General features: G+C 32.4%; 1 protein-coding gene across 2 annotated transcripts in view; it reads left to right on the forward strand.

Annotated features, from left to right (window-relative positions):
* BRINP3 (BMP/retinoic acid inducible neural specific 3) overlaps window positions 1-25,159 on the forward strand; it is a 502,228-nt gene that overhangs the window by 323,206 nt on the left and 153,863 nt on the right. For both annotated transcript variants that reach the window (XM_051998758.1, XM_051998759.1), the window contains exon 5: window positions 23,776-23,881. In XM_051998758.1, the coding sequence (XP_051854718.1) occupies window positions 23,776-23,881 (106 nt within the window). The remainder of the gene's footprint in view (window positions 1-23,775; window positions 23,882-25,159) is intronic.

Here is a 25,159-nt window from a genome sequence, read left to right on the forward strand (position 1 = left end):
ATTAATTGGAGAATGGCTGAATAAGTTGTGGTACATGAATGTTATGGAATATTATTGTTCTGTAAGAAATGACCGGCAGGATGATTTCAGAGAGTCCTGGAGAGATTTATATGAATTAAGTGAAATGAGCAAAACCAGGAAATCATTATATAAGACAAAAAACTATACAATGATCAATTCTGATGGACTCTCTTCAATAATGAGATGATTCAGACCAGTTCCATTTCTCAGTGTTGAACAGAGCCATCTGCACCCAAACAGAGGACTGTGGGAACTGAGTATGGACCACAAAATAGTATTCTTACTCTTTCTGTAGTTTTCTTGCATTTTGTTTTCTTTCCCAGTTTTTTTTATGATCCAATTTTTCTTGTGAAGCAAGATAACTGTATAAATATGTATACATATATTGGATTAAACATATATTTAATATATTTAACATCTATTGGACTACCTATCATCTAGGGAAGGAGCTGGGGAGAAGGAGGGGATTATTTGGAACAGAAAACTTTGTTGAAAAATTACTCATGCATATGTTTTGTAAATAAAAAGTTTTAATAATAAAAAAAGAGAGTAAAATTCAAGTGTTGTTTAATCTCTTATTATTTCTCTTTGAAAAATTTACCTTTTTTCTCTTCTCAGTCCTGAAGTCTTGAATATAACAGTGAGATTTTCTATTCAATTTGATTCTTTTCATTAGGAATACTTAAAAGCCCTCTATTTCATTAAATATTCATTTCCCCCGAAAGATTATATTGGGAATTTTCTTGGTTAAATGATTCTTGGTTGTAATTCTAGATTCTTGGCCCTTTGGAATACTATTTAAACACTGTTAAATCTTGTGAAATCCTGAAGAAGGTTCCATGATATTTTCATCTTAATCTGGGATCTCTATAAAATTTGGCTATAGTATTCCTGAGTTTTCATTTTGATATCTCTTTCAGGAAGTGATTGGTGGATTCTTTACATTTCTATTTTAATGTATAGTTTTAGAAGATTAGAGCAGTTTTCCTGTATAATTTCTTGAAGAATGATAATCTGAGTTCTTCTTTTTTCTTCTTTTTGATCATGGCTTTCATATAGTACAATAATTCCTTTTTTTCAATGAAGTAATTGGAGTCACTTAGGTAGTAAGTGAGAAGTTTTAAGGCCAGATTTGAATTCAGGTCCTCCTGACTCTAGGACTGATGCTGTATCTACTGTGCCATCTAGCCGTCCCTAGTCCAATAATTCTTAAAATTCTCTCTCTTCAATCTATTTTCTATATCAGTTGTTTTTCCAATGAGGTATTTCTTTGTTTTTCTATTTTTTTTCATTTTTTAATTGATTTTATTGTTTCCTCGTGTCTTATTAAATCATTAGCTTCAATTTCTACTTTATCAAATTTTAATTTTTAAGGAATTTCTTTCAGAGAACTTTTATACTCCTTTTCTTAATTAACCAATTCTACTTTTTTTAGTTCTCTTCAGTGGATTTTTTGCCTCTTTTTTTTTTAAACATTTTCCCTACTCTGGTGTGTGTGTGTGTGTGTGTGTGTGTGTGTGTGTGTGTGTGTGTTATTTTCTTCAGTATTTTTTGTTCCTCTTATAGCTAAGGAGAGGTGTGGTCACTGCTCTCCTAGACTATGTTTTGGTCTGTGAATGACCACAAATCCTCTTTTCTTCCTTTGAATTATGATCAGGGACCCTGCTCCTTTTTAGGTACATTCTATTGTGCCAGTGGTCTTCTTTACCCAGAGATAGTAATTAGCATCCTCCAGGAGGCAATGCAACAGATTTCTGTACCCTGTCCCAGCAAAGGGTCTCCTTTCAACCCTTTCTCATAATTTTTTTTAACTCTCTTAACATCTGTGAGCTGATAGCATGGAAAGCTTTCATCCCTAAGGCTTATTGCTGGTTCAGTGAGGCTTGTGCTGGAATCCTCTTGAACTTGAAAATTTCACCCTGACCTTTTGCTGGTTCTGTCTTTTGAGAATTCATTTTGAGATGTTATTTTAATGCTGTTTGAGACATAGGCAAGTCCTTGCCTTTATTCTGCATCATGGCTCTGCCTCATTATGAATTATTTTAAGGTCTTTTATACATTGAAGATTTATAATGATGATGTATTTGTTATCAAATGCAAATACTAACCAAGCAATCTTTAATCATTCTTGACATTTGGGCCCTTTTAAATGCTCATTCGTTCTATTTTGGTCCCAGGTAAAAATCATGAAGTTGAACTAAAATAATTTATTTGTTATAAAAATATAAAGCTTAATGACAATACTGATTTACTTCATTTTACAAAGAGCATTTATTCTACCTTTCTATGTAAGGAGTGCTCAGAGATGAATTGATTTAAAGATATAAGGGAGTTAAGTTTTGCTGGGAAAAGAGCTTAGCTTTTTCCTGTCATCCAGATCTCAAAATTTAAGGTTAATTTCCATTTTAAAATGCTTTTACACTCTAGGCAAATTTCTGACAATGCAACAGTAACTTGATACTTGTCCAAAATCCTTGTCTGCTTAAATGAGATGACTTTTGTCTGAGGTGAGTTTAATTTTTTTCTTTAAAGCAACAAACATATTCTAGAAAATGTTTAGCTCATAAATTGATACCTTTTTCATTTTAAATTTGATTAGACTTTAAATAATTTTTAGTCTTTTATTCATAAATAGTATTATCTTGCCAACTTTTAATTTTGTAGCCCTAGTCATTTTTGATTTAGAGTAGTACAAAGGTTAAAGTCCTTTTATGATTTAGATCTCTATGAAATGGACTTTCACTTTCACATAACTGAGAAGTAGTTACAGCAATTTAGCTCAAACTTTGAAACAAGTTCACCTTTGATCTGATATGAAGTTTGAAAATCTCAGTGGAAATGATATTGTGCCTGGAGAAAATTGTGAATTGAAAAGGGAGAGAATATGATGAAATGATGCTTCATAACTTTAACAATTATAACTTAATAGTTGTTTTTTCCCCCAAAATCACTTTCCTAGAATGTTTCACTTTCTTATGATCACATAAAAAAGATCTAGTTTTAAAAAAAGAAAGAAAACAATTCTTTGGTTGAAGGTTTGCTGCTCATTAAAAAATTTTTTGATGATTATTGATATATATATATATATATATATATATATATAGTATTAGCTTTAGTTTTTACTTCTTGAAAAAATCTACATAAAAACAGCTCATTATGAAACAAAAGTGTAAAAATAAATTATAAATCTTAGAGATTGAATTCCTCAAAGGTTATCTTATCTACATAAGTATTCCTTCTATACTATATCTAATAAAAACTTCATGTGAGAGAAAACCCCTTCTTTCTAGATGTAGGCCATTTCAATTTTGGAGAGCTCAAATTGCCAAGAATATTCTTTCTTATATCAAAACTATTTCTTTACAACAAATTCTACCATTGCTCCTTGCTCTTTTTTTTTTTTTCCAGAGCCAGCTAGAAGTCATATCCTTCTCCTATGTGACAGCTCTTCCAATATTTATAGATACTATCTGGTCCCACTTTTGTATTCTCTCTAACTAAACATCCTCACTTCCATAAGTCTTGAAATGGAATTATCTTGAGACTTTATACCATCTAACACAAGCTTCTCTGGAAATTACTCAGCTTATAAATATTCTTTCTAGAATGAAGTACCCAAAACTGTATATAACACTCCTTGTACTGTCTGAGTAGTAAAGAATACAATAGACCATGCACCTCCCTAGTTTAGGACACTACCCACACTACTCTTATTACAAACTACAATTTCATTAGTTCTCTGTTTTTCCTGTATAAGATACCCCTCCCAAAAAAGATCGAAAATGCATACATATGCGCCTCAAACATTTAATCACTGTATCAGCGTGTTTAAAATGACCACAGTTCTAGAAATACTTATTTCACAGGGTTTTGCAGGTCAAGATTTTTGAAAACCTTAAGCAGATATATACATGTGAATAGATATTGCCTGAAACAACTCTTTGAAATACCTGAAAAGTTCTTTCAAAATTATAAATATAAATGAGTTTTGTTATTATTATCATTATTCTAAGAAGTCATATTATATCCATTGTTTTATCCCAGTGCTAGCCATCATCACTGTCAATTCAAAGCATTCTAATCTCTCATGCCCATGGCTTTGCTAATTCTACTTTTTTCATTATTCCTATACTATACTATTCCTGTATTCACATTAATAAAAATATTCCCTATAATTGCAGAGATTAAAATCCATTTATGATATTGCGATCCTTGTAATACTTCCTTTTTGCATAAATGCTTATATTCAATATTTTGGAATCTTTCCTTTGTATCATTTACCATCATGCATATAATAAAACACTCATATGAGCCATATGTTACCTTAAGCTCTTGCTGCATGACTGCCCATATCCTCTTTCCAATTCAATTTCCAAGCAATTTTATGTTACTTATTAGGTAAGTTTTTATTGGCAATATACTAAAGCCTACTTATGGCTGCTACATATTTTGCCATTGCCTTTTATCATTTTTATTCTGTGGAGATCACAATGTTCTATGTGACATCCATTTAATTAATATTGGGAAATTAGTGGGATTAAAATAGAGGTTTATTTTCTGGGGCAACAACTTGGAATAATTGTAAACATCACATAGTTTCCTAGATGTAGTCGATCCTACTCTCTTCCTCCTATTCAGTTCTGGCAGTAGATCTATATAATGCAGATTTTTTTTCTTTTCTCTTTTTTTTCCTGTCTCCAGTGTACCATTACTTTCATTTATTGCTTCCCTAGGGACATTTATTTTTGAAATAATTAGTGTTGTTGCTACTTTTGAGCTTGGAAAAATGATATTTCAACAGATTTATGATAAGTGCTCTCATGCATCAAATCCAGCTCCTAGCAAGACTAAGACGTAACTGGCATCTGAAATTTGCAATGATTATGATACTAATAAGGATAATAGTTGCTGACATTTACTCTTTAAAGTTTACAAAGTAATTTACATGTGCTTCGTGTTGAATTTCAAAAATCTTTTCAGGTGGACATTATTATGTCTATTTTACAGACTATAAATCAGAGAAATCAGGTGACATCTTAATTGTAGAAATGGTCTAGAAACTATCATAACAATATAGTAATAAAGATTTACATTATATGCTTCTTTCTTCACAGCTAGTCCTCAAAAAAGATAAGGCAATACATTGTCATATTTCTTTTTTGGATCCAAATTTGATATTATAATATTATGGTATTCAGATATTTTTCTTATTATTATTGTTTCAATTTACTTTTTTTTTTAGTCATTGTATACTCTTTTCTTTATTTTGTATCAGTACATATAAGTTTTCCCACGCTGATCATTTTGTATAATGAAGTTCATTATATAAATGTACCATTAAAAAAAAATCATTTGTTTTATAAATTAGCTGGTGTTGCAATAGCTAAAACCCTCTACCTGGATTCCAAAGAGTGATCAGAGACGAGTTTAAACCTGGCCTCAGACACTTACTAGATGTGTAATCATGGACAAGTTACTGTTTTCTTCAGTTTCCTCAACTTAAAAAAAAGCTTGTTATAAGTACATAAGGAGGTCATATATGTAAAAATGCTTAGCATAGTGCCTGATACATAGTAGATGATACAGAAGTACTAGCTACTGTTATTTTTATGTAAAAACATATTCCTTTTCCTTTATTCTGTCTCAAAGAGATCCTATTTGTTTTTTTTTTTTTAAGGAATTTTTTTTTTTTTTTTACAATTGTATCTATATTGTATTTGAGTGTGCTGCCTTGACAGATTTCTTTCCCCCCTCCAAAAAAAAATGAATTTTCTGTTTCCTTTCTCCTGCCAATTATGTGGGGTGTGTGTGTGTGTGTGTACACAAATATATAGTTAAATGTTGCTAGTTAATTTTATATATAGCACTCTTTAAAAAAGCTATTAATTGAATAGATTGGTTCTGTTGCTCACTTTATAGAATTTTCTCAGTAAACTATTGTGTCATCAGTAAATAAGCAATAGTTATTTCTTTGAACAGTATTTCCAATAATCTCAAAGAATCTCATGATACAATAAAGCAAAGTTCATAAGAAATGTGGTTTAAAAAATGAAAGCAATTATCTTGCTTAATACTAAATATGTTTAGATAGAAAAAAATTGTCACTACTGATCATACTCTATGCAATTGTAAAGTTAGCATACAATGATAATTTAATAGATCTTTATTCTTTTATTTTTGCAATATTTAATCTCCAGACCTTGCATCTTTGCAAAATTGTGTGTGTGTGTGTGTGTGTGTGTGTGTGTGTGTGTGAGTAAGGGGGAGCTCTACTTGTTCATTATAATTTCTTTTCATTCACTTTCAACTGTTGTGTTTTTATTTAAATTTGCCTCTACATTGTTGTAGTCATTGTGTATGTTTTTTTCCCAGTTCTATTTATTTCACTTTGCAGCACTTCTTGTATGTGCTTTCATGTTTTTTTTTTTCTTTTGTATTCCTCATGTTTATCACTTTTTTATAGAAGACTAATATTATATCATATTGTGATTACATTACCACTGCATAGGTTTATGATAGTTTGCTTAGCCATTTCTCAACTGATAGACATTTCTTTTGTTTTCAGTTTTCTTATCACAAAAAAGTAATACCACAAATATTTTGTTACATATGGAGCATTTTTTGTCAATAACATCCTTAGGTAATCCCTATATTATTTGTACATTAATGCAATTTTGACATTATTAAAGTTAACCACCATATTTTGGTATTTGAAGCCTGTTTTGAGATTTAATTGAAACTAAAGAAAATGTGCTGTCCTTTATATATTGGTCACCGTGTTTTGGTTTTTTGAGATTTAAAGTAAAGAAAATATTGTGTCCTTCATATATTGGCCACATTGTCCACTACATGTTAAAGGTAATCTTTGGGGATGCATTTTAAAATATAGTAATATAGTAACTTGTTACTTATTTGAATGATAATGTGACAAAACTCAATTATGTAAAACACAGTCAAAACAACAGAAGAAAGCAAAAAAAAAAAAAATGCCTCCTAAGAACTCAAAATAAATGTAAAGTTCCTACATTAAAATATGCTTACTTATTTCAGAGGGAAACCTCTACATGTCCCTAACTAAAAGCCCAGGTATTTGGGGAATCTTCTCTAGTAATATATATCTAAATCCAAACATTACCAATCCACAAAAAGCCTATTAATACTATCCAGTCAAGATTTATTGTTTGTTTTCCCTTCACATAATACTAGAATTAACAAAAGAGGACATATACTTATAATACAAAGTAGGATAAAGAAAATATAGAAAATCTACGTAAAAATTCTAAATTCCTGGCTTTTTGAGCTCATTTTAGTATGGTGACAATCAGAGTAATAACAATATTAATAGCTACCAATTATTACAAGTTTTAAGGTGTGTAAAACACTTCATACACATTTGATTTCATCATCACATCAAGTGCTATCATTATCCTTTATATTACAGATGAGTAAATTAGGCAAGCTTAAGTTAGGTAACTTGCCTAGGATCACACATTTAATAAATATCTGAGGCTGGATTTGGACTCAGGTATAACTTAATCTAGGTTCAGCATTCTATCTGGCTCACCCTCAAATATGCTTAAGTTTATTACTGTTCTTTATTATGAAGCATTATAGAAAAGTTAAAAATGATTATGTTGAATCATTAAAATAAAAGGCAAGTGCAGGTACAATCTTAGTAGAGTTTTAAGATAGCAAAGTTTAAACCTGCACTAAAAATTTAGGGATACTTTATATTCATTATTCCATTTAAAATGAAATTATATATATATATATATATATGTATTTCAAAATATATATATACAAAACAATTAAAATTAGAAAGTTTTAGTTTTGAAAATGGTAAGCATAGCAAAGCAGGGAAATGAAGTTTTACTAAAAAAGAATAAAACATTTTCTTTGAAAAAAAAGAATGGGAAATAAATCAATTGATCATAGATTAGTGAACAAGTCTGTTATACTTCATTTACTTTTCTTATATGGTAAATAATATTTGCTACTTTCTTTATCTATAAACATAGGAATAACTTAATAAGCGAGAAGATGATGTAGAACAATGAAAATGTTAATCAAAAGAAATATAACTATTACATAAGTATTAGCTATGAAGATTTCCAGTTTTCTGTCCTTAAATGAATTTATCTTTAACATGGTAGATAGGTCAAAAATGTATTTCTAATTCTGTTTGATATTTTGCCAATTACTTTTGCAAGACTTTATTAAAGGTTTTTTATGTAATTCTTTTTCTGACCACATAATAAATCAGACAGAAATGACTGCAAAGTTTTGATTTGATCAGTGACAACACACTCCTTTTATGTTCAGAAAATTTAAAAATATCTTCACCATTTTAAATGAAAGATAAGATTTTGATATTTACTATTACAGTAATTTATGGTATGGGTGTCTTTGTCTTAGAGACAATTTATTTTAAACAACTCAGTGCTGGTAAAGATGTTGAAATTCTGTGACACATTCTTGACCTCAATGTCTATATTTAATTTTGAGAAGTTGATAAGAGAACAATACAATTTCTGTAATTCTATATACAAAGAACATCTATCTCTCCTTCTGCCTTTCTAATTAAGTCTGGGTCCATTCACTTGGAGAACATCAGGCTTATCAGTTCTCTCTGGTCCTTAATTAGGTAATAAATTGGAGACTATGAAAACTACAAACTGGAGAATTTCCCTTAGTGATTTACACGATATTATAATTGTCTTTTTGTTTTAGAATACACACACACATACACACACACACACACACACACACACACACAATCAGGAACTATTGATATAGTCCAAAAGCTGATTTAAAAAAAAAAAATTATTACCATAAAGTCTTAAGAAAGTCAATTAATTTGTAAGTACTAAATTGCATATGTGAAGACATACTATTCATTCATCCATATGTGGATGGCAAAGGGATTGGAGAGATGGTGAGAAAGAAATTACAAAGGAACATTTGTTGGCCCTAGGTACATCTGATGCTGATTGCAAGCTCTACTCCCATAAGCAGTTCTGGGTCACAGTTTCAGAGCCAAGGGAGCATGTATACTTGGGGCTGGAGGAGAGCAGAGATCCTTCCTGAATAAAGACCTGAGTGATGTCCAAGGGAGCAATGACCACACCAGAATAATACCACCTTGGAAATAGTGAAAACTTGCAGACTTGGAGAACTAGTTTTAAAAACAACAGGGCAAAAAGCTTGAATCTTGGCACAGTGTCTAACTCCCCCAAGATATGCAGAGCCCAACTTTAACATAGAGTTGAAAGTAAAGAAAGAGGATGGAAAATGAATGAATAGCAACAACAATAACAATAAGAAAAATATACTATGGTAGAAGGGAACTCCCAGATATCAACTTAGAAGAAGAAAGCATTGTAAAAACAACTATAAGCTAAGCTTCAAGGAAAAATGTTCATTGGACCCAAGGTCAACAAGAATTCCTGGAGCTGTCAAAAAAAGAGAAAAGAGTGGTAGATGAAACACTGGGAATAGAAAGGAGACTAATGCAAGAAAATTATGAAAAAAAATTAGCAGCTTGGTAAAAGAGATGCAAAAAATAATACTGAAGAAAGTGATGTCATTTTAAAAGATGCATTATTCATAAAAAAGGCACAAAATTTACTGAAGAATAAGACTGTCCAAATGTAAAAGGAAGTTCAAAAATTCAATGAAAAAAGTAATTTAAAATAATTAAAAATGCTCAGCAACTGGAAGCTCATGAGACATGTCATGAGCTTGTCATAAGACACCAAGAAACAGTAAAACAAAATAAAAATAAGAGAAAAATAGAAGGCTATGTAAAATATCTCATTAGAAAAGTAATCAAATTGAAAAATAGTTTAAAAAGAGATCAATTAAGAATTATTGGACTATCTGAAAATCATAATAGACATCATCTTTCAAAAATTACAGAGGAAAACATATCTTATATCCAGAAAGTGAAACATTTTGAAACATCCATTGATCATCTCTTAAAAAGAAAACTGAAAATAAAAACTATAAGAAATGTTATAATCAAATTCCACAGGACAAACTCAAGGAGAAAACCTTGTAAACAGTCAGAAGGAAATATCCAAATACATGGAGCCATGTGAAGATTACAAAAGATTCAAGAAGTTACATGTTAAAGCATGGAATTTAATAAAATTTTGGAAGGCAAATAAGGTAGGATTACAACCATACTCAGTAAAAATGAGTATACTCCTTCAGGGGAAAAATGAATATTTAATGAAATAGAGGACTTCCAAGTATTTCTAAGGAAAAGACCAGAGCTGAAGAGAAAATTTAACACTGAAACAGAAGATTCAATATAAATTAAAAAGATAAACATGAAAGAGTATAATACAATAAAATTATACTCCACTGTGGGAAGATGATATATAGAACACCTAATAATGCTATCATGATTAGGACACTTAGAAGGAGTTTACATAGATAGAGGGACAGAGGGGTAGATTATGTTGGTAAGATTTTTTTAAAAAAAAATAAATTTTAGGGGTAAGAAAGAGGAATTCCCTGGGAGAAGGGTGAAGGGACAAGTAAAATGGTTGTTTTTTCTCACATAAAAGAGCCACATAGGGGTTTTTACACTTGAGGTAGAAATGGTAAGTGAGAATATTTGAATGCACACTCTCTTCAGAATTAGTTCAACAAACTGATAAGAATACTCCTTTCTCTCTTCCACCCCCTACCCAAAGCACATTCACTTGGTTATCCATCTAAACTAGTAGGGGAAGGAGAAGAGTACAATGGGTGTGTGTGTGTGTGTGTGTGTGTGTGTGTGTGTATGTGTGTGTAAGGGAAAAGGAGAGGATGAGGGAGAGAGAGAAGGAGAAGGAGAAGGGAAGGGAGAGATGGAGAGGGAGAGAGAAGGTAGACTAAGAGAGGCAATGGTCAAAAACAAAATAGACTTTTGAGGAGGAACAAGTTAAAAATGAGGGAAGAATAAACAGAAGAAAATAGTTTTCAAGGAATTAGTACTTATATCTGTGAATGTGAATGGGATGAGTTAATTCATAAAAATAGAAGCAGATGTCAGAATGGATTAGAAATCAGAATCTAACAATATGTTGTTTATCAGAGATATACTTGAATCAGAAAGACATACACAGGCTTAAAATAAAAGGCTGAAACAGAATCTATTATGCTTCAGCTGAAGTAAAAACAAAAACAAAAAAAAAGCATGGGTAACAATAATAATTTCAGACAATGTAAAAGCAAAAGGAGATAAGAAAATTCAGGAAACTACATTTTGCTAAAAAGTTATTATAGACCATGAGATAATCTCAATTTATTATTTTTACAGCAATTTTCTTTAATAAAGACCTCATTTCTCAAATACATGGGGAACTTAGTTAAATTTCTGAAAGAACTATTCTTGAATTAATAAATGGTCAAAAGCTCTAATAACATCAAATGATTTACTAGGAGTTGCACAGCTATTAAATATTTGAGACCAGATTTGAACTCAGGTTCTCCCGACCCCAGGACCACCCATCTGCCCCTAAATAGGCAGTTTTTCGAAGAAGAAATCAAAACCATCTATAGTTTAAAAAGAAAATCTTCCAAATCACTGTTGTTTTCAGAAAGGCAAAGTCAAGAAAATTCTGAGGAACTACTACTATTAGAAATGACAAATGCTGACTAGCAGGAGGGAAAATAAGTGCATTAATAAACTGTTAGTGGAACAGTGGACAAACTTTTTGGAGAACGATCTGGAACTATGTCCAAAAGGCAATAAAACTCTGTATATCTTTTGAGCCAGTAATAGCGTTACCAATTCTCTATCCTAAAAAGATCAAAGAAAAACGGGAAAGGATTTTTATGTAAAAGTATTTGTAGGAGCTCTTTTTGTAAAGGCAAAGAATTGTAAATTGAGGTGATGATCATCAGGTGAGGAATGACTGAACAAGTTGTGGCAAGTGATTGTGAAATACTTATTATGTTACAAGAAATGACTAGGAAGACTGTTTAAGGAAAAAGAAAACAAAACAAAATCTACATCTGTGAAGACCGAGTTAGCACCCTAGATACCTTAGTGTTGGAATCCTTACTAACTGCTAACGAATTAGAGTTGATCTAATCTTACAAGAAGATGTTTTGGCCAGAACCTGAAACTAGGTACTTGGGGATACTTGCTTTTTCCGCTTGTACAATTCATACATTCTCTTTGACTTAATGGAGGGTCTTCCAGAGTTGTGGAAAAACAATTGACATGGAAAGAAGTGAAAGAGATATAATTTAATAACATCCATATTTCTGAAAGTCATGATTAAAAAATCAGGACTTTATTTTTCAAGAAATTATACATGAGGACTTCCGGTTAAGATGGCGGAGAGGAGGCTCACAGTTGCATAAGCTCCGCGCTTTCTCTCACTATCCACTTCATTACAAGCCTCTGAATCAATGCTTGACTGAAAAAAAACCCACAAATAGTTACCAAGAGAAGCCATCCTTGAGATCCGCCAAGAAAGGTCTGTCTTTACTGGAGGGCTGGGGCGGTTTTAGATCGGGCGCAGGCGGCGGGCAGCGGCAGTGAGAGCACGGGAGCAGACTGGAGAGGGGGTGGGGAGTGATCGCAGCTGTCTCTGCGGGGAGAGCTTCGCTACAGGTTTGGAACCTGCAGCAAGTCAACAGCCCAGCAGAGAAGTTAAAAACACCGGGGCTGAAGAACACAACCGCAAACAGCTGGAGTCTCTCAGGACCTGGCCGCCCCCCCCTTCCCCCCCCTCAGTGACTCAGCACGCTCTGGGATCTCAGAGCGCAGGCGCAGCACAGTCCTGCTAGTGCCTCACTGCTGCCACCTGCAGTCTGTAGAGGAAGCTCGATAACACACCCAGCCCCCCCCCAAAGAAAGACTCCAGTTTTTTCTGTTTTTCTTTGGTAGTTTGTCTCTGATTAATAGACAGAATGAGCAAGAAGCTGAAGAGGACTTTAACCCTAGACAGCTTCTACACAGATAGAGAGCAGACTCTAAATCCTGAGGAGACTAAAAACAGGCAGTCCCCAGGTGATTCCCCAAAGGAGGAAATCATCTGTTCCTCAGCACAGATGAACCTCATAGAAGTGATTAAAAAGGCTCTCACAAGGGAGCTAGAAGAAAAATGGGGAAAGCAGAGTGAGGCTTGGCAAAAGGAGAAGGAAGCTTGGGAAAAGGAGAGGGAGGCTTGGCAAAAGAGCCTGGAGAAGTCAGTTAAAGAGAGAGTGGATAAAGAAGTAAAATCCTTGAAAAATAGGATTAGTGAACTGGAAAACAAAATTGGCGAAATGGAAAAAAATTCCACAGAACAAAAGAACTCAATTGGACAATTAGAGAAAGATTTTAAAAAAGTGAGTGAAGAGAATACTTCACTGAAAATCAGAATTGAACAAGTGGAATTGAATGACTCGAGGAGACAAGAAGAATCAGTCAAGCAAATCCAAAAAAATCAAACAATGGAGAAAAATGTGAAATACCTTCTGGGGAAGACAACAGACCTGGAAAACAGATCCAGGAGAGACAATCTGAGAATCATTGGACTCCCAGAAAAACATGATGAAAAAAAGAGCCTGGACACTGTCTTCCAGGAAATTATCAAAGAGAACTGCCCAGAAGTCATAGGAACAGAGGAAAAAATAAACATTGAAAAGATTCATCGATCACCCACTGAAAGGGATCCTAAAATCAAAACACCAAGGAATATAGTGGCCAAATGCCAGAACCCTCAGATGAAAGAAAAAATATTGCAAGCGGCTAGAAAAACCCAATTCAAGTATCAAGGAGCCACAATAAGGATCACCCAGGATCTGGCAGCATCCACATTAAAAGATCGAAGGGCCTGGAATATGATATTCCGAAAGGCTAAGGAACTTGGTATGCAACCAAAAATAACTTACCCAGCGAGAATGAGCATCTTTTTCCAGGGAAGAAGATGGACATTCAACGAAGTAAGCGAATTTCATCTATTTCTGATGAAAAAACCAGAACTTAACAAAAAGTTTGATCTACAAATATAGAACTCAAGAGAAATCTAAAAAGGTAAAGATTAATCTTGGGAACTATATTTTGACTATATAGATGCATAAAGAATACATGTATACCTTGTTCTAGAAATTGATGTGGAAAGGACATTGTACCAGAAAAAGGGTAAAGTGGGGGTAGTACATCTCATGAAGAGGCATAGGAAACCTATTATATCTGAGAGAAAGAATGGAGGGGGATGAATATAGTGGGTATCTTACTGCCTTCAGAATTGGCTTTAAGTGAAAAATCTTAAGACATATTCAATCTATGGTGAAACTTCTCCCATCTCATTGAAAAGTGAGAAGGGAAAAGTGGAAAGGGAAGGAATAAGCTAAGCGGAAGGGAATACGGGAACTGGAGGGAAAGGGGTAAGATAGGGGGAGGAACTCTAAGGCGGGGGGAGGGACACTAAAAAGGGAGGGCTGTGAGAAACAAGGGGTGCTCACAAGCTTAATACTTGGAAGGGGGGGAAAGGGGAAAGAAGGGAGGAAAGCATAAACCGGGGTTAACAAGATGGCAAGTAATACAGAATTGGTCATTCTAACCATAAATGTGAACGGGGTAAACTCCCCCATAAAGAGGAAGCGGTTAGCAGAATGGATTAAAAGCCAGAATCCTACAATATGTTGTTTACAGGAAACACACCTGAAGCGGGGAGATACATGCAGGTTAAAGGTAAAAGGTTGGAGCAAAATCTACTATGCTTCAGGTGAAGTCAAAAAAGCAGGGGTAGCCATCCTGATCTCAGATCAAGCTAAAGCAAAAATTGACCTAATTAAAAGAGATAAGGAAGGACACTATATCTTGCTAAAGGGTAGCATGGATAATGAAGCACTATCTATATTAAACATATATGCACCAAGTGGGGTAGCATCTAAATTCTTAAAAGAGAAACTAAGAGAGCTGCAAGAAGAAATAGACAGTAAAACTATAATAGTGGGAGATCTTAACCTTGCACTCTCAGAATTAGATAAATCAAACCAGAAAATAAATAAGAAAGAAGTTAAAGAGGTAAACAGAATACTAGAAAAGCTAGATATGATAGATCTCTGGAGAAAATGTAATGGAGACAGAAAGGAATACACTTTCTTTTCAGCAGTTCATGGAACCTATACAAAAATTGACCATATATTAGGACATAAAAACCTCAAACTCAAATGTAGTAAGGCAGAAATAGTAAATGCATCCTTTTCAGACCACGATGCAATGAAAATTACATTCAACAAAAAAGCAGGGGGAAGTAGACCAAAAAATAATTGGAAACTAAATAATCTCATACTAAAGAATGATTGGGTAAAACAGCAAATCATAGACATAATTAATAACTTCACCCAAGAAAACGATAATAATGAGACATCATACCAAAATGTATGGGATGCAGCCAAAGCGGTAATAAGGGGAAATTTCATATCTCTAGAGGCCTATTTGTATAAAATAGAGAAAGAGAAGGTCAATGAATTGGGTTTGCAATTAAAAATGCTAGAAAAGGAACAAATTAAAAACCCCCAGTCAAACACTAAACTTGAAATTCTAAAAGTAAAAGGTGAGATCAATAAAATTGAAAGTAAAAAAACTATTGAATTGATTAATAAAACTAAGAGTTGGTTCTATGAAAAAACCAACAAAATAGACAAACCCTTAGTAAATCTGATTAAAAAAAGGAAAGAGGAAAATCAAATTGTTAGTCTTAAAAATGAAAAGGGAGAACTCACCACTAACGAAGAGGAAATTAGAGCAATAATTAGGAGTTACTTTGCCCAACTTTATGCCAATAAATTCGACAACTTAAATGAAATAGAAAAATACCTCCAAAAATACAGCTTGCCCAAACTAACAGAGGAAGAAGTAAATATCCTAAACAGTCCCATCTCAGAAAAAGAAATAGAACAAACTATCAATCAACTCCCTAAGAAAAAATCCCCAGGACCAGATGGATTTACATGTGAATTCTACCAAACATTTAAAGAACAATTAACTCCAATGTTATATAAACTATTTGAAAAAATAGGGATTGAAGGAGTCCTACCAAACTCCTTTTATGACACAGATATGGTACTGATACCTAAACCAGGTAGGCTGAAAACAGAGAAAGAAAATTATAGACCAATCTCCCTAATGAATATTGATGCTAAAATCTTAAATAAAATATTAGCAAAAAGATTACAGAAAATTGTCACCAGGATAATACACTATGACCAAGTAGGATTTATACCAGGAATGCAGGGCTGGTTCAATATTAGGAAAACTATTAGCATAATTGACTATATCAATAACCAAACAAACAAAAACCACATGATCATCTCAATAGATGCAGAAAAAGCATTTGATAAAATCCAACATCCATTCCTAATAAAAACACTTGAGAGCATAGGAATAAATGGACTTTTCCTTAAAATAGTCAGGAGCATATATTTAAAACCATCAGTAAGCATCATATGCAATGGGGAAAAACTGGAACCTTTCCCAGTAAGATCTGGAGTGAAGCAAGGTTGCCCACTATCACCATTATTATTTAATATCGTATTAGAAACACTAGCCTCGGCAATAAGAGTCGAGAAAGATATAAAAGGAATTAGAGTAGGCAATGAGGAAACCAAACTATCACTCTTTGCAGATGATATGATGGTATACCTAGAGAACCCCAGAGATTCTACCAAAAAGCTATTGGAAATAATTCATAATTTTAGCAAAGTAGCTGGCTACAAAATAAATCCCCATAAATCCTCAGCATTTTTATACATCACCAACAAAACCCAACAGCAAGAGATACAAAGAGAAATTCCATTCAGAATAACTGTTGATACCATAAAATATTTGGGAATCTATCTACCAAAGGAAAGTCAGGAATTATATGAGCAAAATTATAAAAAAGTCTCCACACAAATAAAGTCAGACTTAAATAATTGGAAAAATATTAAGTGCTCTTGGATTGGCCGAGCGAACATAATAAAGATGACAATACTCCCTAAACTAATCTATTTATTTAGTGCTATACCAATCAGACTTCCAAGAAAATATTTTATTGATCTAGAAAAAATAACAACAAAATTCATATGGAACAATAAAAAGTCGAGAATCTCAAGGGAACTAATGAAAAAAAAATCAAATGAAGGTGGCCTAGCTGTACCTGATCTAAAATTATATTATAAAGCAGCAGTCACCAAAACCATTTGGTATTGGCTAAGAAATAGATTAGTGGATCAGTGGAAAAGGCTAGGCTCACAAGACAGAATAGTCAATTATAGCAATCTAGTGTTTGACAAACCAAAGCCCCTAACTTCTGGGAAAAGAATTCAATATTTGATAAAAACTGCTGGGATAATTGGAAATTAGTATGGCAGAAATTAGGCATGGACCCACACCTAACACCATATACCAAGATAAGATCAAAATGGGTCTATGACCTAGGCATAAAGAACGAGACTATAAATAAATTAGAGGAACATAGAATAGTTTATCTCTCAGACTTGTGGAGGAGAAAGAAATTTGTGACCAAAGATGAACTAGAGACCATTACTGATCACAGAATAGAAAATTTCGATTACATCAAATTAAAAAGCATTTGTACAAATAAAACTAATGCAAACAAGATTAGAAGGGAAGCAACAAACTGGGAAAACATTTTCACAGTTAAAGGTTCTGATAAAGGCCTCATTTCCAAAATATATAGAGAACTGACTCAAATTTATAAGAAATCAAGCCATTCTCCAATTGATAAATGGTCAAAGGATATGAACAGACAATTTTCAGAGGATGAGATTGAAACTATTACCACTCATATGAAAGAGTGTTCCAAATCATTATTGATCAGAGAAATGCAAATTAAGACAACTCTGAGATACCACTACACACCTGTCAGATTGGCTAAGATGACAGGAAAAAATAATGATGAATGTTGGAGGGGATGCGGGAAAACTGGGACACTAATGCATTGTTGGTGGAGTTGTGAACGAATCCAACCATTCTGGAGAGCAATCTGGAATTATGCCCAAAAAATTATCAAAATGTGCATATTCTTTGATCCAGCAGTGTTTCTATTGGGCTTATATCCCAAAGAAATACTAAAGAAGGGAAAGGGACCTGTATGTGCCAAAATGTTTGTAGCAGCCCTGTTTGTAGTGGCTAGAAACTGGAAAATGAATGGATGCCCATCAATTGGAGAATGGCTGGGTAAATTGTGGTATATGAATGTTATGGAATATTATTGTTCTGTAAGAAATGACCAGCAGGATGAATACAGAGAGGCTTGGAGAGACCTTCATGAACTGATGCTAAGTGAAATGAGCAGAACCAGGAGATCATTATACACTTCGACAATGATATTGTATGAGGACATATTTTGATGGAAGTGGATTTCTTTGACAAAGAGACCTGAGTTTCAATTGATAAATGACGGACAAAAGCAGCTACACCCAAAGAAAGAACACTGGGAAACGAATGTGAACTATCTGCATTTTTGTTTTTCTTCCCGGATTATTTATACCTTCTGAATCCAATTCTCCCTACGCAACAAGAGAACTGTTCGGTTCTGCAAACATATATTGTATCTAGGATATACTGCAACATATCCAACATATAAAGGACTGCTTGCCATCTAGGGGAGGGGGTGGAGGGAGGGAGGGAAAAAAATCGGAACAGAAATGAGTGTCAATATAATGTAATTATTAAATAAAAAAACTTAAAAAAAAAAAAAAAAAAAAAAAGAAATTATACATGAAAAATGCCTAGATTTATTAGAACCAGAAGCCAAAGTAATGTTTCAAAGATTACATAAATCATCTTCTAAAAAGAACCTTTAAAAATACCATAGCTCTGAAATATTATAGCCCAAAATTAATAAATTTCATGCCACAGGAAAAATTTTTATATCCTCTAGATAAATGTATAGAATTATACTAAGGACTACTGTCTGCATGATATAAGATCTGGCAACTTATATAATTAATAAGAGGAGGTGTTGGAGTACAATCTGCAAAAAGGAAACAAAAAGAAGCCAAAAAAGAGCAAGAAAAAAAAAAACTTAGCAAAGGTATATATTATTCTACAAGGGAAAAATAATTATTTAATGGATTAGAAGACTGTAAAAGATAGCGACTTTTACTCTAGAACTCAAAAAAGAAAAACTTTAAAAATAGTTGATATCAAATAAAAATAATGAAATGGTTAGAGAACCCCTGGTTATACTTCATGAATTCAAATTTTATAGAAACCAGTTACAAAAGCCAGAATGGTTCCTCAGAAACAGGTTATACCAGATCACTCATTTCTTTATTAGAAACTTTTGATTAGACTAATATAACATGATTTTCTTTGACTTATTATTGTTCAAAAATGTTATCTTTGACTAGTACTATTGTGTGCTCTTTTTAAAATCTCATATCACCTATTATATACTTTCACATTTTACTGACAAAAGTTCAACAAATTACTTTTAGTATTCAGTAATTGGTATGATATTATATATGTAAATTATTTAGATAGTGTAATTTTTGTTATATTTACATAACTCATCTATAAGCATTATATAGCTTCCTAATTGTCTTCTTTTATTTTCATAATTAAAAAAAAAACATGAGGGGAGGTGGGAGTAATTTATAGATACATTCATATAGGGTAAATAAAATGGGAGATAAGACAAATGCTATAAAAATAGTTCCCATAGATTTTAGCAAACCTCATTCTATTTTTGTAGAAAAGATGAAGAGATATAGACTTGATGGCAACACCATTAAATGTATTCAGAATTGATCTACTAGCCAGATAAAAAATAGTAACCAGTTGTTTGGTGTTGTCTTGAATACTGAAGGAGTCTATTTTTTTCATGCAATTTATTAAAAGAAGATTGTTGTTGGATCAGGAATTAGAGTCCTGTAAAATAAAAATGTGAACAAATATAACAAAACAAATATTATTATTTATCTGTAGGTTCATTCTTCTAACCTACTAAAGTTACATAACTATTTTATTTTTATTTTTAATAATAGTTTTGCATTTTCAAAATTCATACAAAGATAGTTTTCTACATTCATCTTTGCAAAACTCTGTGTTCCAAGTTTTCTTTCCTAAGAATTGAAAGAAAATTTTCTGACTATAGTTTTCATGCTCTATTCTCTTCCAATTTGAAAATCAGGAATTTGTACTAATAGGGAAGTAATAAAAGTGACAGTTAAAAGTTGTTAAGCAGCAAAATTTGACTTTATGTCTGGGAAAAAAAAAAACAACCCTAAAACTTTCCCCCAGTTTCTGTTGTTCATTTGGCCAGTCTTGTGTGACATTGTGTGAGCCTGTGATCTTTGGTGAATGGGATTTTCTTCGTAAACTGACACTGGAGTGGTCTGCCAAGACCTTCTGAAGTGTGTCCCCATTTTAAAAATAAGGAACTGAGACAAATAAAGAGTTCAATGAAATGCTCAGTGCCACATGACTAATAAATATTTGAGACCACGTTTGAATTCAGATTTCTTGACTTCAAGCCCAATGCTCTACCCATTGTACCACCAAGCTGCCCCTTTTCCCAAATAGTGCTATATAAAAGCAATACAGTCTGCCTTACAATGTAAGAAGACTTTCTTTAAATTGGATGTCCTCAAGTAGAGGTTGTGGTAGATAGGTGATTTCTTATGGGAAATGAATTAACTTGCATAGCCACTGAAAACTCTTCCAACACAATTTTTTTTCATTATGTTTATCCATCCAAATCTTTTCTACTCTCAATTGAGAGTCTAGTTTTTTCAACTTATTATTATATTGCATGATATGAATTTGAAATTCTTCCTACTATGGTTTCACTCCACAGAACACTCCAATTTAGTAATTCCCTTTGTAAAATGTAGTTCCTTAATCTGTGGATCTACGGGGTTTCTAGGATTCCTGTATACATCACCTCCCAAATTCTGTGTGTGTGTGTGTGTGTGTGTGTGTGTGTGTGTGTGTGCGCATGTATAACTTTGGAAATTTTTAAAGATGCACTTAATTTTCTGAATCCTGCTCCACCACTTTGCCCTCTTGTTTTCCCTCCCCCACCAAAACCCCTTTCATTTTTCTTTCCAGCTTTAATATTAGTACATTTTTTTTCACAATTTTAATCATCACCATAGTTCTGATTCTTAACTAACTGAGCACTCTAGGTGGTTGTCTCATTAATGCTAAATTGTGCTATTTATTTGTGAAAATGAAACTGTGATACCCAAGAACACTGGCATTTGTGTATTATTAGAAAAAGCAGTACTTTGGAAATAGCTTCCTTGTCTTTTATAAACTTATATATATACCCTTATGCTATTCTCAGTATGTATTGCTACCTGAAGGCTTTTAGGTATTATTTTCCCCAGGGAAAACAGACTAATAAAACACTTGGGACAGAACTGGAGAGCTTGAAATTTACTGATTTCAGTAAATTTCATATAGGTGCTAAAAGTCAAAATAAGTGAAGTTCATCTATTATGACTGAATTGGTTAGTAATTAGTTTCACTGCCTGGTCTCAGTGTTTTGACTGAGCTGACTGCTTCATTCATCCTTCACAATTAAATATAATTGCATATTTTCACTGATTTTAAGGAAACCTATCAAGGAAGCTTCATTTAAAAATGTAATATTTGATTGATAAAGTAAATATTGAACTTGAAGTATACAATCTCAATTTTTAAAAGGGAATTTGATAACAAGCTTAATCCAAAGGTCAAAATAATATATTAATTTTTTAACATTTGTATGCATTATTTCTCATTAAAAGGAATTATTGAAAATCAAGCATGACCTGCTCCTTTACTACTTTTCTAATCTCTTACACTTTACACTATTAGCATGACATACTCTTTATCTCAGAGACATTATCCTCTTTGTTGTTCCTTTACAAAATTATTTATCTCTGGATTTTGAAAAATTTTACCAGTTGTCTGCCATGCTTGAATTTCTCTCCTTCTTTTATCTCTGCTTCCTGACTTCTTTCAAGTCTCAAAAAAAAATCACAGCTTCCATAGGATGTTGATTCTAATATCTTCTTTTTATTATTTTCCATTTACCCTTTACATAGGTCATTTTTTTTACTGTTGTTTACCCAATACATTATCCCTTCCCCTCCATCAAATTATAAACTCCTTGAGAAAAGGGAAGGGTTTTTTTTTTTAATTTTGTTTTTTTTTTTAACTTTTCTTTGTATCCCCAAAACATAATAATTATTTTAAAATTTGGTCGAGAAATCTGGAGAGAACAGCCAATTCTATACTTCAAGGAACTTACAATCTCATAAATTGTTGGTGCAACTATGTACCAAGTCTAAGTTATACAAATGAACTTTACCCAGAAAGATAGGAAAGACTGAAGATTTTTTTAAAGATTAGAAAAGACACTTTATGTGAAACCTGAACCATAGGGAAAAGTCAGAGCTAGCCGGGAAGCTGAAGGAAATGAAGCCAACCAAAAGAAAAGTTGTGCTCTTTCAAGCATGAGATGATGAAAGACTGCACTAGAATGGACTAGAAGAGTTAAGATATGAAGAATGTGTCATATGAACAATTTAAAAGACTTAGTGACTGACAGGAGATAGAAAATGAAAAATAAAAATGAGCCAAGGATTACTAAGATTTGGAATTTAAGTAAAAGGATGTAATATTTTCAAAGAAGAAAAAGTTGGGAGTGAAAACTGGTTTGGAGAAATGTTGGTAATGATGGAATGTTATAGAACAAGAAAAGAATTTTTGGATACTGTTGATGTTATCATGATGCAGATAGCTCATTGATGTGTAATTTGATTTAACATGTTAGTAATACTTTCCAGGTTACTATTTTGATCATATTACTGATTTCAGGTTTGAAAACTACCAACAACAGTTTCTTTAAGGGAAAATATATCGTATGTAAGAATATAAGCTCAATAAAAGTTTGGTTGTGAAACTGAAAATTGATACTCCACTCTTCTGTGTTATTTATTAATTTTGTTGAAAATTATATTTAATCATTGGAATAAGTACTTAAGAATTAGTTTGATTAAAAAGACATTTTGACTTCTTTACATTAGAGTCTATAAAGAAATTTGACGTCTTTATAACACTTTAACTTTCTCATTTTTCTGGGCTACAACCTGGATTCAATCTATTTTAACCCATAAGTGAGGAAGGGGGGATGACTCTATATAGTTATAAGATGTTCTATCTGGTCCCAAATGTAGCATGGGACCATTCTCTTGTAAAAAATTGTCTAAAATAAGACTTTTCAGTTGAAGTTGAGTTACTATTTTCCCCATTGTCTTGGAAACCCTTTTGTAAAGTCAGCATGATTATGCCAAATAAAAACATATTTATCTACCTTTACTATAAATGAGTGACAATTATAGTTTAACATTACTGAACTTAGGTTACCAACCATATAAAAGATTGTTCTGCATACTCAAAAGTAACCCTTCATTGGCACCTGTTAGTTTTGCACTTTGTGTCCCAATTGTTTTTCAGTGTAGATTATTTTTTCATGAAAATGGGGTATATGTAATGGCATCAAGTGAATGTTATTTGTGATCACAGAGAAACTTCCAGTATGTTCTTAAAAGATTATTGTGGGACCCTAAGAAAGAAAATAGAATTGGAGTATTTTTCCCATCATGATTGGAAGTATATGTTGCTAATATTCTCCTAGCTCCCAGACTTTTCAATAATATTTAGTTAAAAAATCAAATACTTATATGTGACAACTAAACTTAATTAAACATTTTAAATGCCTGATTTATATAATAAGTTAATGTTTTGTTCATCAGGTAACAGAAACACGAACTGGTCCACTTGGCTGCAGTAACTATGACAACCTAGATTCAGTCAGTTCTGTTCTGGTTCAAAGTCCTGAGAATAAGATTCAGTTACAAGGTATGTAGGTGCACTTTCATTAATTTTATGTGAAAGAGGATGGCATTTATTAAATTAATTTATTTTCTAATGTAATATGTAACATATTGAACTTTTAAAATTCACTGGTAAAAGACCAATTTCCTAATATTTTTCTGATAAATTCTTGAGGATTTTTGGCAGGTATTCACTTTCTTTCATGATCGGCAAAACACATACATGCATGTGCACACACATACATGTACACATACATGCCCCCTTTAAAAAATGTGAGATGACTTATCCTGTCAATATTTTATTTAAATACAAAAAACATTATTTTCCCCAGTTACTGTCTATTTCTATTTCTGTATGAATTTTTTTCTCTTTATATAGTTTTAAATATACATACATACTATATAGCAACATAACTTATCTACACAGCAAGTTTAATAACATTACTAAGGGTCACATTTGCCTTCAGGTAAACTCATCCTCTTTTCTTGAAATAAAATCAAATGATAATATAAATTCAGCGTAATATTTTTTTTTATTATATCAATGACAGTAGTATTAAGTGAGTCAACTTGGTGTCAGTGAAAAAAAAGTTATGAACATGTTTTTGCATGTAATTTCATAATTATTTCCACATAATCAAATACTGGGTCAAAACCCAATAGTTTTATAGAATACAAATAAATACTGCCATAAAATATCTGCCTATATTAGAAGCATTGATGGAGGATGCCCTCAAGGAAGCATTTGAGGAAAAAAGAGAAGGTGACAGAGAAAGAAAGATTCCTTGTTTTTATTTAACATTTCAGTTCTATGAGATTAAATTAATTGTTTGTTTCCATTTTATGTAAAAGTGCCTATTGATGTTTTAGGATGGCCAACTAAAATTTGTCTCATTTGCAAATTCAATAAATTTGGTAATATCAGTTTACTTAAGTGGTATCTAAATGCTACACAATTTTCAAATTTATATAACATTAAAACGAGTACTCCTTAATAAAATCTGAAGTTTAAGCAATGATAAAACATCAGATCACCAGTGTCAGTTGAGGTTAGTCCTCAGGATTATTCTTATCGTGAAAAGATGTTTCCCCGCCCCTCCCCCCAAAGCATGATTTTTGACTTTTTTTTCAATCATCAGCACATATAATACTACCAATTTAAGCATAGCAGTTATTTCTTTGTGACTAAAGAACATATGAAATGATTCATTTTAGTAGTGAAATGTTATAGGTAATTGGACACATTTTCTCTTATTTTTGTTTCCTGTTTTTCCTGCTAGTTGTCATATTGTATATTTGGATC

The sequence above is a fragment of the Antechinus flavipes genome, chromosome 4 (assembly GCF_016432865.1).
Source record: "Antechinus flavipes isolate AdamAnt ecotype Samford, QLD, Australia chromosome 4, AdamAnt_v2, whole genome shotgun sequence".
NCBI classification, from domain to species: Eukaryota; Metazoa; Chordata; class Mammalia; order Dasyuromorphia; family Dasyuridae; genus Antechinus; species Antechinus flavipes.